The 14,790-nt window shown below is 35.9% G+C and overlaps 1 protein-coding gene across 1 annotated transcript in view; it reads left to right on the plus strand.

Annotated features, from left to right (window-relative positions):
• Positions 1–14,790, plus strand: part of galnt9 (polypeptide N-acetylgalactosaminyltransferase 9) — a 100,755-nt gene that overhangs the window by 49,535 nt on the left and 36,430 nt on the right. Inside the window, exon 5 of the mRNA XM_051894169.1 lies at positions 7,313–7,510. Coding sequence (XP_051750129.1) covers positions 7,313–7,510 — 198 coding nt within the window. The remainder of the gene's footprint in view (positions 1–7,312; positions 7,511–14,790) is intronic.

Below are 14,790 nucleotides of genomic sequence, written 5' to 3' on the forward strand. Positions count from 1 at the left end.
CACATTAAAGCCTGACTTTTATTCACTCTGACCTCAGTGTCTTAATGAAAACATTAGTCAATACACAGCTTTCACTGGGCTGATCTTTCCAGGAGCCCACATGAACATTTCAAGGAAACCTCCAAGGATTCATGACCTTGTTCCTCCCAATGAAAGCCTCTTGGTTTGCCATTCAATTACACTATTGAAATCACCTTTCGATTGTTTAATCAATGGTTTTATAGATGTTTACATTATCTCAGGAAGTGAATCTTAGAATAAAATGATTTCAAATTTGTCATTTAGCTGACACTTTAATCCCAAACAACTTAACAGTATTATTGCATGAACAATGTCAGGCTAAGTGTCTTGCTCAAGGCCACATGATGATAGTTTATAGATTCTCCTTTGTGCAGGGTTTGAACCCACAACCTATTGATTATCAGATCGAATCTTTAACCACTAGGCTATACCACTAACAGTTTTAAAATGGTTTTAAAACTGTGGTTCACTAAATGGTTTAATTATTTGTATCTGGAGCCAAATATCTAGTAATGTAGGTCAATACTATTTGTGTAGGCTTAATTTGTGTTTTTCTAAGTAAGGTTAGAAATCAAGTGTAAAATTTCTAATAAGCTAATGGAAACATGGGGAAAAGAGTGTGAATTAAAAGTGCTCTACATGACGTTGATGTACATTATCTGTATGTGATATTGGTAAAATGTCATTATGCTTTTGTTTGTGCCTTTTTAGAGCCTTTAATGTGATATTGTCAGAACTAAAGACCTGTGCAGTTTTCTGTTAGCTTTCATGCACCATTGAAGACTTTCTAGGACCGCTTTACATAATTGTTGATTCACCTTTTACCACACTAATCTACTGGAACTTGATGAAGAACTCCAGATGAAAAATTTGAAGTGATTAAAGCTAATGAAGTATGAGTGATGAGCATTTCTAAGGTCAGTCAATTGGAAGTAAAAGCTAAAAGCTCAAAGTGAATGGTTCACTGCCAGACCTCCACTACAGAACCAATGATACCCATACTGCAAAAAAAAAACTATTTATCTATCTATCTATCTATCTATCTATCTATCTATCTATCTATCTATCTATCTATCATTCTATCTATCGTTCTATCTACCGTTCTATCGTTCGTTCTATCATTCGTTCTATCGTTCTATTGTACGTTCTATCGTTCATTCTATCGTTCATTCTATCGTTCATTCTATCGTTCTATCATTCTATTCGTTCTATTGTTCGTTCTATCGTTCGTTCTATCGTTAGTTCTATCATTCCTTCTATCGTTCCTTCTATCGTTCTTTCTATCATTCTATCTATCTATCTATTTATAATTCTTTCTATCTATCTATCTATCTATCTATCTATCTGTCTGTCTGTCTGTCTATGAACAATCGATGGATCATTCATTCGTTTGTTCTATCTATCTATCTATCTATCTATCTATCATTTGTTCTATCGTTCGTTCTATCATTCATTCTATCTATCTATCTATCTATCTATCTATCTATCTATCTATCTATCGTTCGTTCTATCATTCTATCTATCTATCTATCTATCTATCATTCTATCGTTCGTTCTATCATTCGTTCTATCTATTGTTCATTCTATCGTCCGTTCTATCGTTTGTTCTATTGTTCTATCTATCTATAGTTTTATCTATATATCTATCGTTCTCTCCATATCTGTCTATCTATCTATCGTTCTATCTATCTATTTATGGTTCTATTGTTCGTTCTATCGTTCATTCTATCTGTATATCTATCACTCTATTGTTCGTTCTATTGTTCGTTCTATCATTCTATTGTTTGTTCTATCTTTTGTTCTATGGTTCGTTCTGTCTTTTTATTGTTCTATCTGTCTATCTATCTATCTATCTATTGTTCTATCTGTCTGTCTGTCGTTCTATCTATCTATCGTTCTTTCTATCTTTCTAATGTTCTCTATATCTATTGTTCTATATATCTATCTGTCTTTTTATTTTGGTCACTTTGTGTTGTGAGATCGACTCATCATATTGGCCAGACTAAGCCTCAGTTTGGACCAGCTGATAGTCTAATGTCTGGCTAAGTGAGACTAGCAATTCTGAATTAAATTATATTCAAACATTAGTCAAGGTCTTTCGTGATTTTGCATTATAGAGAAATACTGTTAATCCGCATTTAAATAATTTATCAGGATAGTGGGCTTAGTCTCTGTCCAGGAAATCACCACTTAGAGATTTGTGATTTGAATATACCTTGTCATTGAAGCAATTTATACATAATTAGTTGTATCGGCTTATTGGAAAAATTAAATTAATCATTCATCATATTTGGTAAGTGATTAATCATTGTGTTTATAGTTAATTAATATGGATGATACTGCAAGTGGCTAATTTTCAACCAAATGTAATGAGTTAACTGTCTAAATTGAGCTTATGTATTTTTAGAGCATGGTATTATGAAGTGAGCACACAGATACTGTGAGAATGATGGACTTGCTCTTGGGAACATTTCGTAAATATTTAGGAGGGAAAAAAGTAAAACATTTAACAGGATGAGGCTAACATAGTTTCACCGTGACAGGCTGCAACATGTCCAAAGGCGATAAATCTATCCCAGCTTCTAAGCTGCTCAACAGATTCATAATGTGCTTAAAAACAGCATGTAAAAAATTAAATCTTCCATCCTACTACAGGAATAAAAAAAGCTTTGGGGAACATTTTGCCCTAGACTAACCTTTTTAACCAGGCACTATTCCCAGCACACTAAGCAGACACAAGCAGTTCATGGGATCTTCGCAGTGAATGAGGCAAGATTTCATTTTCTGATAGAGGCACATGAGAGAAACTTTCCTAATTCTGGATATGTCACACAGGAGTTTCATCAGTTGTGGAGAATGGAGGGCTAATCTCTAAGGACTGTGTTCCTGGACTATCTGTAAAGGGAGGAAGACAGGGAAGATAGCAGGACTTACCTCCATAAGATGACATGCCAAGTCAAGCACAGTTGGTGATAGAGATCCTTTTACTTGGCAAATTGTCCGAGACTGTGCACGGGGTACAGAGCTTTATTGTTTCAACCAAGAGTAGAAGTGATTTATGATGTACCCCATGGACTTTAGTCAAGGTAGGCGCCATATTTAATTTGACATGAATGAATACGTGGCTGTGAGAGATAGACATATGGGTTGCGGGATTGTAGTGTTTTAAGGTCCCAGGTTGAATCTAAATTTTCAGTGTTTGATCACTGAACAGACTGTACATCTATTCCTCACAGCCTTGTTCTGGTCTATTTGATTTACCAGTATTATTTTAGTTTTATTTACTATTACATTTATTCGTATTTTTAGCTTTTGTTTTTTTAATTAGGTTTCTCTGCAAGCATATGAAAAAACGAGCCGCTCAGATTTCGCTCCCCTTGTGACATACGAAGGGGATCTTATTATAATATTACCGCCCCTTAATCTGCATGTTTCCACCCACGGTGCCGTCATTTTGTTTTTGCAAGCGAAAACGGTGTACTAGTTCTAAGGCTATGGCAAAAGTTTGAGCAAAGCATGCTAACTGTTCTGTCGTTGGCTGCACAGAACACTATTTAGAGTCTCATTAGCTTGGATAGCCTGAGAGTTGACCCTGGCAAGCTCGATTGCTAAAAAAGGAGCGTTTCTGACCGAGCGATATTTTGGAAAAAATATTAGACCATTCACAGCATTTGATAGCAATCATAAACGTTAGCCTGGTGTGTATTGCTCTGTTTGGCAAACAGGCACACTATGTATAGTGGGCGTCTATATGGGTTTTGCACAAAAGATGAACATGACGGCACATGCTAGTCGATTAGTTGAATCAACTCCACAGCAATTACATGTTTAACCACTAACCATTCAGAAAAGTCCAGTTGATTTGTAAGTTGTAACTTATTCCTGAGTGTCTCCATCAGTGTCCGACTCCAGTTTGAACAATGTAAGGCTGACAATCGTCATTTTGGCTGCGTGAGATTCTCCAGCGTTGTTGTTGTTGAGCAACCGAAGCGCGAGCTGTTAAAGCTCCGCCTTCTTTTGGAGGGCGGGCAGGGAGCAGCAGCTCATTTATATTTAAAGCGACACACAAAAACTGCATGTTTTTGCTCACACCCAGATAGGGGCAAATTTGACAAGATATAATAAATGATATGTGGGTTATTTTGAGCTGAAGCTTCACAGACACATTCTGGGGACACCAGAGACTTATATTACATCTTGTGAAAAGGGGCATAATAGGCCCCCTTTAAATTACATTTTGAATCCCAGATTCCTGGAGACGTTGTGTGTCTACTGTAAGATGCATGCAGGTTTGTTACATAATATACATAAAGTGTACATGAAGGAATGGTCTTAGAAAAAAAATATATCATTATTAAACCCAACATCTTAAATGTGGCATCGATGCTTAATTATATATAGTTGTCAGTCTAAGCCTGTTAATGCAAGTTTAGGAATAAAACAAAGATTTTCTTTCTATATTTTTTCCTATTTATCATTTGTGATTTCATGTCTGTCATTTTCATCTATTTTGGAAAGATCCAAGCGTATCCTGTGGGTAATGAAAGAACTGATCACTGTTGCCCTTCTGCACACCCTGTCTCGTATACCAAGGAGAGTCCCTTTTGTAATTAATCCTAGCAATTACTGGCAGCTGTGTTAGTATAAGGACAGGGTTTTTAAAATTGAAAGTTCATCTTAGGGGAGGCATTGCAGCGTATTTTTTACTTTTGCGTTTTCCTATTCCTGTCTATATTCTATGTTTTTTTTTCTTATTATTTTTCTCCTTCTGTTTACTCCCTCCCATCTCTTGTGGCACTTGATATGTTTGTTTTGAGTTGAGCCCTATGTAGCTCTCTAGTGTGTGTCATGGCACTGTGATACTGTAAAGTCATATTTTAAAGATTTTTTCTCCCTCCCTCTTTCTTTTGTTTTTGTTTTCTTTTGTGACATCCTGGCGTGAACGGAACGTGGGCTGTAACATTTCCTTTCATAACACTATTTGACAGATATATTCCTACTTGCTTTTAGTGGGTATGCATATTAGCACTCAGTGATAACGTCAGACTATAAAATAGGATGATAAAATCAGGGGAAAGCTGATGTGCTTGGTTAATTTGTATGCTATGTTTCCTCATTAACATATTTAATATAATGCTCTTAGCTTTTTAATGTATCACACTCAAAAAAATTTCACTGAAATAAACCATTTCTTACCATCTCAGATACTCTACTATTAAAATGATCAGATTAGAATTGTTTTTCACTAGGACAAGACAGGATAACCAATAGAGTCGACTACACAAGTTGAATCTTATCTGCACACCACAGGTCTTTTATAGCCCAGACTGGGCTCCTTTGGGATCTTACATGTAGCTAGTCCAGGTTATGACGCCAGCAGCCCAAGGACAGAGAAGATGAATAGATGGATTCGCAAGAGGGATGGTTTCTCTTGCAAGGTTAGCGTATCAGTACATCCTCGCATTCTCCACATGTGCTCTGTTGTGCTTATTTAGGACCAGGCTTTCATGAAAGAGCAGCCATCTGGTCTTATAAAGTAGAATGTTAAATGTTATGGGTGTAAATGCTTTGTTGACATGGTTTAGTTTCTGTTTTTTAGATCGGTTGTTGTTATTTACTATTATGTAGAATAGATTGACTATTTGTACCATGTTTAAATGGATATAAAGGGCAGTTTGTACCCCAGTAGTTTGTTGGAAGCAGACTTGGCACCCGAGTTCAGAAGACAGTGTTCACATCATCCAAACGTACCGAACTCTGACGTCAATCGAACCCGGGTGCGCACCAAAAGTGCTAATGTGAAAGCACCCTAAATCTGACTTGTGACATTTTCTAATCCCACCCTCATTCTTCTCCCCATCATGTCCTATCTACACTCAAAACTCAAAAAGTTGTATATGTTGTATATATACTATATGATATGTATATATATATATATATACTACCAGTCAAAAGTTTAGGGTCTGTAAGTTTTTTTTTTTTTAAAGAAATGAATACTTTTATTCAGCAAGGATGCATTAAATTAGTCAAATTAATGACAATAAAGACATTCTTAATGTTACAAAAGGTACACTATGTAACTTTTGGCCCTCTATTCATGGAAATCCTGCTCCATTAACCATAAAAAGACCTCTGTCCCAGATGATACCAATATGCAGCCCTTTTAAAACCCCTTTTATTTTTCTTGTTAATTGGACACTTACATTAAAAAGCCTCTCAGCTGGCTATTTTTTTCTCTGAAAGCTCCACTCACAGCCCTATTAAAACTCATGCCTCCGTGTTGATCATTACCTTAATGTAATTGAGCTTTTTAAGGATGACCTCAAAAAAAAAAAGGACAAAGGACATCAAAGGAAGAGACATACTGAGATGTAAAAATAAGAAATAGCACATTCAGAAGACAAAGACAAAAATGATTTGCGAGGTACAAAAAGGACATTGATGGGAGGGACTGGCAGAAAGTTTTTGCAGGTTTTCTTGTTAGCCTTGTGTTTGCTTCTGCTGAAAATGTCAATATGTGATGATTACGCTGTCAGGCTTGATTGTTCTCCTTTTAAACCAACACCGGTTTTGATAATGGAATACAAGCTTATTTCCAAAAATGACAGAATCAATTTTCTACCCAAGATTATTCTTGGAAACAGCCACATGGTTTTTTAAAGTAAACACAGAAGCTGTATACTAGATGAATGAATTGAATGAGAAAGTAGAATTTAATTTGTTTTCTTTATTTACAATGTCAGTTTTATAGAGGCATTTGTGCATTACAATCAAGTATGTGTACTGTGTGATGTACAAATTTTATTACTTTTCACAAATTCAAAAAGGCACAGTGAAAAATGTGAATATAACACCTTGTCAACAACTTTAATTATTCATTGAAAGCAAAAGAAACACTGAAAATGATATCTCATTAAATATTTGGTTTCATTTGGTATTCTTATGACATTCAAAATTTGATTTGTGTGGACAATGTGGATGAAATCTGAGAAGATTAATACAGCCACTAATACAAGCATTAATACAGTTTCTCAGTTGTGGAATTATGTAGTTCCCCCACCAGTCCTGCTTTCAGCCTCTGCTATAGGCGTTTTGGAGAACGTTTTAAGAAAATGTTGTATGAACATTTTACATTGACATCCTAAAACTTGCTTTTACTTCTGTTTCTCTCTGTAGCAGGAATAAAACAAGCATTATTTGAAATGGAAGTAAGAAAAAGCTCAATATGTCTCAACTCCTGATCTCTCTCTCTCTAATTCTTCTTTCTTTCTGATCTCTATCACTTATTCAGGGCTGAGCCTATCCTCACCAGAGTGAAAGAAGATCACACCAGGATAATCCTCCCTGCGATAGATAATATCAAGTACAACACCTTTGAGGTGCAGCAATACGCTAATGCAGCTCATGGCTACAACTGGGGCCTCTGGTGCATGTACATCATCCCGCCGCAGGATTGGCTGGACAAAGGAGATGAGACTGCCCCCATCAGGTAAGGGCATCCAATGGTCCACTCCATAATGCATGAGGACATTCTCTGAAATATAAATGACCAGGGATATAAGAGATTAATATTTTAGAAGTGATAAGGTGGCGTTAGCTTCCTGCATGTGCAATAAATGTATTAATGTTTTCGTTTCCCTGAAGCATTTGTTAGTGTTATTTCATAGAGTGTAGAAAAAAATATCAGGTCAAGACTGTGGAATTGCACGGCATACCAGTACTAAAAAAGTACCGTGGTTTACCACAGTTTGAGATCATTATTTTGGACATTTTAGTGCCTGACCTAGACGACAATGTGATGCTACTCAGAATTTTATCTCAAACAGTTCTTTAACCAAGATCATGGGTATGTTTTCATTCCCAGGGAATGCAGTGTGAGTCACATTGGATAAAAGCGTTGCCAAATATAATGTATAAATGTAAATGTCAAAGACAAATGAGTATGCCAAGTATAAATGTAAATTAGTGCATTTACCAAATTCGACATTATTTATTTATTTGACATTGTTTATTTAATCACATATGGGAAGTAGTAAGTTGGGACTCTTGTTGGACTTGGAGTTTAATTATAATCAAAGCTCTACAAGTATGAAATATAATTTTGTTCAAATATTATGATGGCCCCAAAAAGTATTTGGATGCTTAAACTACGATTTAAAAAAACATTTTTAAGTGTCCAAATACTTTTTGGAGTCACTGCATGCAAGTAAAATTATTGTGTGTGAGTATGTGAGTAATTATCATGTCATTAATTACTCACCCTCATGTCGTTCCAAACCCCTAAGACCTTCGTTCATCTTCGGAACACAAATTGAGATATTTTTCATAAAATCCGACGGCTCAGTGAGGCCTGCATTGCCAGCAAGATAATTAACACTTTCAGATGCCCAGAAAAGTACTATTTAAAACAGTTCATGTGACTACAGTGGTTCAACCTTAATGTTATGAAGCAACGAGAATACTTTTTGTGCGCCAAAAAAACTAAATAAAGACTTTATTCAACAATATCTAGTGATGGGCGATTTCAAAACACTGCTTCATGAAGCTTCGAAGCTTTACGAATCTTTTGTTTTGAATCAGTGGTTCGGCATGTGTATCAAACTGGCAAAGTCACAGGATTTCAGTAAACGAGGCTTCGTTAAGTCATAAGTGTTTCGAAGTTTCAGTGGTTCACCACTGGGGGGCGTGACTTTGGCAGTTTGATACATTTTTTTGGCGCACAAAAAGTATTCTCGTCTCTTCATAACATTAAGGTTGAACCACTGTAGTCACATGAACTGTGTTAAATATGTCTTTAGTACCTTTCTGGGCATTGAAAGTGTTAATTGTCTTGCTGGCAATAGAGGCCTCACTGAACCATCAGATTTTATGAAAAATATCTTAATTTCGAAGGTCTTACGGGTGTGGAACGACATGAGGGTGAGCAATTAATGACAGAATTTTCATTTTTGGGTGAACTAACGCTTTAATACTGTTAAGATTAGCATTCAGGTACCAGTGACTGGTATCATACCGAAACCAAAATTTTGATGTTGCCAAGCCCTACCATGCTGCAATTCTCAAATCATGAGCCTCTACAGTGAGATACTCATTTTATGCTTAAAACCAACTTGGTGAAATGAGCTTTGTTACAGCTCAGTCCTAAACCCCCGAAAGCGATAGATATACCCTGCCAGAAGAGAGTGGACTTTTTCATTTCGTATGAAATCTGGTCAAGGTCACTATTGTGTGAGAGTATCAGGACAGCAGAAATCCCATTCATTATTCATGCCTCTGACTGATAGCTATTTGGAGAGAGAAACTAGGCCTGTAGCCCAGTATTACTGGAGCTGATCCCCGTGATGCCTCATATTGGTTACTGAAAACCAGTAACCAATATATATTTTTTTTTTAGTGATATCCTAATATCCAAAGAGCTTTTGATTTGCAGAGCCAGGGCGATCTCATTCGTTTTCATAGCTATTCGTACCTAAAGTGTACACATACATTTATTGTATCTAGCACATAGCATCTAAAATGTAAAATTTTTAAATGTATATTAAACTTTAGAGACACAAATCTTTACAAAATGGATGTTTGGAAGAATACCGCCAGTTGAAATGTATTCGTAAGTGTACTTATTAAAGAGAATATTGTGCTTTTTTACATTTTCAACTTTCTTTAGTGTGTTACAAAGCACAAAGTCCACTCCAAAGGGAGTTATTCTCTATATCAGTAAGCACTGTTTCTGAACTCCCTGAAACACCTTGATTGTAGTCTTGAGTTTTCTTCCAGGAATGTACACAATATTCCTTATTTAAATAATTCCCTCTTAAGGCATATGACAAATAAAGGGCGCAAGGCCTGGTTAAATTGTGTTAGTAGTGTGTTGAAACTCGCCGTTATGTTAAGGTGTGTGACATTTCCTAAACACGCTCGGAGCAGTTGACCAATCACAACACACTGGTCCAGACGACCAATCAGAGCACATTGCGCTTTTCAGAAGGAGGGGCTTCATAGAGACCGGAACTAATCAGAGCGTTACTGACAGACTGGGAAAAGAGGTGCTGCAATAATATAAAATATGTGAAAATAAAGGTTTTTGAACATTCAAGCATGAAAACCTATTCTAGAATCCAACAACAAAATCAAGACTTTGAAAAAGAGCATAATATGGCCTTTTTAAAGTCATATTTACTCTCATTTATTATAAATACAATGAAATAAACCTATGAATTATGTACTAAAACACCTTTTAAAGTCACGTTTTTGCATTTCTGCAATCGAGCATTCAAAGTATACAATTTTTATCAGCAACTCAGGACCTCAGTGTTGCTAGCACCATGCTCCACTGGATGAGCTACAGCTTTAAGATCTTGATTAGTGAGTCATTCCAAACTAATTTAGTTTAATATAATTAATCTTTCAAGATCGATTCCTACTGTACTTCACTACTCACTACTCACTTCTCAAAAAAAAAAAAAAAAAAAAATCATGTATATATGACCTGAAGTAACAATATATGTTAAATGTTTGAACAAAATCTCATTACAGAAAAAGGCAGCAGTCATTGTCCATGTGTCCCTTTTCTCAAGTGCTGATATTGACAGGTTAAAAATGGCCGCCCGCGGGTCTGCAGTGTGTCAATGTGGTGCGCTATTGGAAATCATTTCAGCTCCACTTCTCTCAAGCTCTCGGTGTATCCACTGCAGCTCAGCTAGCCTGTGGCTATTCAGCGCTGAGGATCCCAATACTCATAGCACACTGCAGCAGGGTTTATTTAAATGATTCATACTGTTAAATGAAGGACAGTCCAGTTCAAATGTCTGTAAATAAGCAATTAGTCGCTCTAAGGGGATAAACGCCATGACTGCTTTTGATATTCCACAAAAACATTGTCCAGAAAGACCACCTTGGCTAGGCTGTGCACATGAAGTGTTTATAAAATTTTATGTTTTGTTGTTTTAGAGCATTAAATCACAGTGTACTTAATTTGACTTTTTGGCCTTGATCAGCAGAAAAAGATTCTTTAAAGGGGACCTATTATGCCCCTTTTCACAAGATGTAATATAAGTCTCTGGTGTTCCCAGAATGTGTCTGTGAAGTTTCAGCTAAAAATATCATATAGATCATTTATTATAGCTTAGTCAAATTTGCCCCTATATGGGTGTGAGCAAAAACACGCCATTTTTGTGTGTGTCCCTTTAAATGCAAATGAGTCGGACACTGATGGAGACACTCAGGAAGAAGTTACAACTTTTAGAATGCATCTGGACGTTTCTGAATAGTTAGTGGATAAATTTATGTAGTTGCTGTGGAGTTGATTTAACTCATCGCCTAGCATGTGCCGTCATGTGAATCTTTTGTGCAAAACCCGTATGGACGCCCACTATACATAGTGTTACTTAAACTAACAATAAAAAAATACTTAAGCATTTAGTAGTCTCAGTTCATTTTAATTTCACTATTTACTAATATATTATTAAAAATCATAAGTTGTATCTGTTAATATTATTTAATGGACCTGAGTGACATGAAATAACAACAGTTAACTAACATAAACAAAGATTAATAAATACTGTAAAATGTAATGCTCTGTGTTAGTTAATGTTAGTTAATGCATTAACTATTGTTGACTAATGGGTCCAATAGTAAAGTCATAGTTTTACTTTATGTTATTGTTATAGTTTTATGCTGATAGCTTTTTGCTCCTTTTAGAATTTCAAATAATTATTCTCGCAAACAAGTTTTCCACATTTCTAAGCTAACTTAAGGTGCTTTATTTTTCTGTTCGGTAAAGACCAGCTGAGATATGAAAAATAAAGTGTTATTAACAAATGAACAAATGTAAACCAATAGACTACTGCAATTTACATTTACATTTATGCATTTGGCAGATGCATTATCCAAAGTGACTTACATTGCATTCAAGAAATATAATAATTTAACTTTTTTTTTTTACCTGTTCATGCATTTCCTGAGTATGGAGCCCCTAAAGGGACATGGTGGTGGGGAAAAAATATGAGATGGGAGGAAAAAATATATTTCAAAACTTTTGCGTTACCCCGAGAAACTTTGTTTTCGCGCGCAAAACTTTTGTGCTCTTTGCGAGCGGACACAAAGTTTCTCTGCAAAATTTCTCAGGGGAATGCAAAACATTTGCGGGAGAACGCGAAAGCATTGACATAATTTTTCCTCCCATCTCATATTTTTTTTATGTCACCATGTCCCTTTAGGTGCTCCGTACCTGAGATTTGAACCCATGATCTTAGTGTTGCTAGTGCCATGCTGTATTTTTGAGCTACAGGACTGCACTGTAATCAAGCATAGACAACCAGTTCTAAAGTGTGAGTTTTAAGCACATCACATTGCACCAGGAACATTGTCTTCGCTGCACAACTTTGTAAAGAGTTTGTCTGACAAAAGAATATTTTTCTGTTGATCAGTGACAAACAGGCCAAATGAATTCCTTTGTGGTTCAATGTTGTTAGAAAATAAAACATAAAACATTCCAAGGGTGTGAATATTTTTATAGTGTGAATTATAGTGTGAATTATTTTTCACTGTACAGCATTTGACTGTAAGTGCAAAATAAAAAACAATAAAGTGTTAATCATTGTGTAAAAGCATACCGCATACCACATAGACTATTCTTGCAATGAAAACATTTATTTTCAAACTATCTGCTCTTTTCAAAAGTATCTGTTTAGTAATTATGATGTACTCTCAAAAAAATAAATAAAATAAAAATAAAAAAAAATAATCAATATGGGTGTAAGTGAAAGACAGCACTGTTTACACAAAGGCTCTGAGAATTTTCTTTGCGATCTATATAATATTTGTGCATCTAGCATTTATTAGCCTCTCAAAGCAGCCCACCTGTGGTTAGCCAACAAACAATTCACTTTCAGTCACCAGCAATGCACCGAACCAAAAACGCCATTCAATGACAAACTCATCTTGAGTTTCTGAAACACAACAGATCTTTTGTCTGTGGAGATTTGGCAGGCTCAGAATTGTTCTTGCCCCTTGCTGTGTTCGCAACAAACCTCAGATCTGACCCAAAAGTTTTGTAACAAAGGCAAAATTTTTGAAAAAATGCAAGTGAAAAGTAAACTTGGTGAGCAAACTTTTACAAAACTCAGTACTTTGTGACTATATGACTCCAACACACTGAGGCAAATAAATAGAAATGTTTTATTTAGCTACTTGCCTCCTACATGCTCATGCAGGTTTCTCTTCAGCTTATACAAGAACGCTTAAAATAAATATATATATATTTTTTTTTGATGTGTTGTCCAATTATATGTTTGTTTGTTCGTTTATATTATATTTTACTTATGTTTATGCATTTACATTTATATATTATGCATTTTTCAGATGCTTTTATTCAAAGTGACTTACAAAGCATTCAAGATGCACATTTTTGGCATTATGGCTACATTCACACTGCCGGTTTTTTGGATTGACAACCGCATTTACTTACAGGTTTGAGTCTCGAAATGTCCCGTTTACACAGCAACTTACAATAGCGCCTCGAATACTGTCTGTATGAACTTACAACAGGAGTCAAGCCCGTATTCTCTTACCAGTAACCATTGAGACAATGACCAAAGTAATATCAAAGATGGCGACGTCCATAAAACTGAAAAGTCTTATCACTTTTGACACGACAAGAGTTCAGTCGAGCCGCTATTTCATCAGTCAAATCTTCATTAACCGACAGCAGCTTTTATATCTGGGTGGAGAGCGGAGCATTTGAGTCATGTGTAGAACACAAAACTCAAGCTAGCAGCTCCGGTTGAGAAAAGTGGATCTAAAACCTTCAGATGACACACAGCTCATATCTCCGTCGCTGTAAGTTACCGAAAGTGAAACCACACATGAAATTTGCATTTGTGGAGTGTAGAACGGCTCTCTGTGAGTTCAGTTATAGACTGCAGTTGTCACTCCCTTAAAGGGTTAGTTCACCCAAAAATGAAAATTCTGTCATTAATTACTCACCCTCATGTCGTTCCACACCCGTAAGACCTTCGTTCATCTTCGGAACACAAATTAAGATATTTTTGATAAAATCCGATGGTTCAGTGAGGCCTCCATTGACAGCAAGATAATTAACACTTTCAAATGCCAAGAAAGCTACTAAAGACATATTTAAAATGTGTGTTTTTGTGCGCCAAAAAAACGAAATAACGACTATTCAACAATATCTAGTGATGGGCAATTTCAAAACACTGCTTCAGGAAGCTTAGAAGCTTTATGATTTTTTTGTTTCGAATCAGTGGTTCGGAGCATGTAACTGCCAAAGTCACGCCCCCCAGTGGTGAACCATTGAAATTTCGAAACACTTATGATGTAACAAAGCCATGTTTACTGAAATCACATGACTTTGGCAGTTTGATACACGCTTTTATCAAAAATATCTTAATTTGTGTTCCGAAGATGAATGAAGGTCTTACGGGTGTGGAACGACATGAGGGTGAGTAATAAATGACAGAATTTTCATTTTTGGGTGAACTAACCCTTTAAAAACTGAACTTTCTGTAAACGTAACCATATTAAGGACTCAGATACAGGACTGACAACCGTATTCTGTTGCTGTGTGAACAGGGCGTTTACAAGGAAATAGAACACAAAACCATAGCGTCGTTGCCATAGCATACTGTCAATTAAACATATCAAATTGATTAATTGTATAAAAGTATCAAAGTAAATTGTATAAAAGTAAAATTGTCTCATTTTGAAAGTACTATTATTATTTTTACACCTGAATCATTGCTGTTTCTGAGG

The sequence above is a fragment of the Ctenopharyngodon idella genome, chromosome 5, assembly GCF_019924925.1.
Source record: "Ctenopharyngodon idella isolate HZGC_01 chromosome 5, HZGC01, whole genome shotgun sequence".
Taxonomy (NCBI): domain Eukaryota; kingdom Metazoa; phylum Chordata; class Actinopteri; order Cypriniformes; family Xenocyprididae; genus Ctenopharyngodon; species Ctenopharyngodon idella.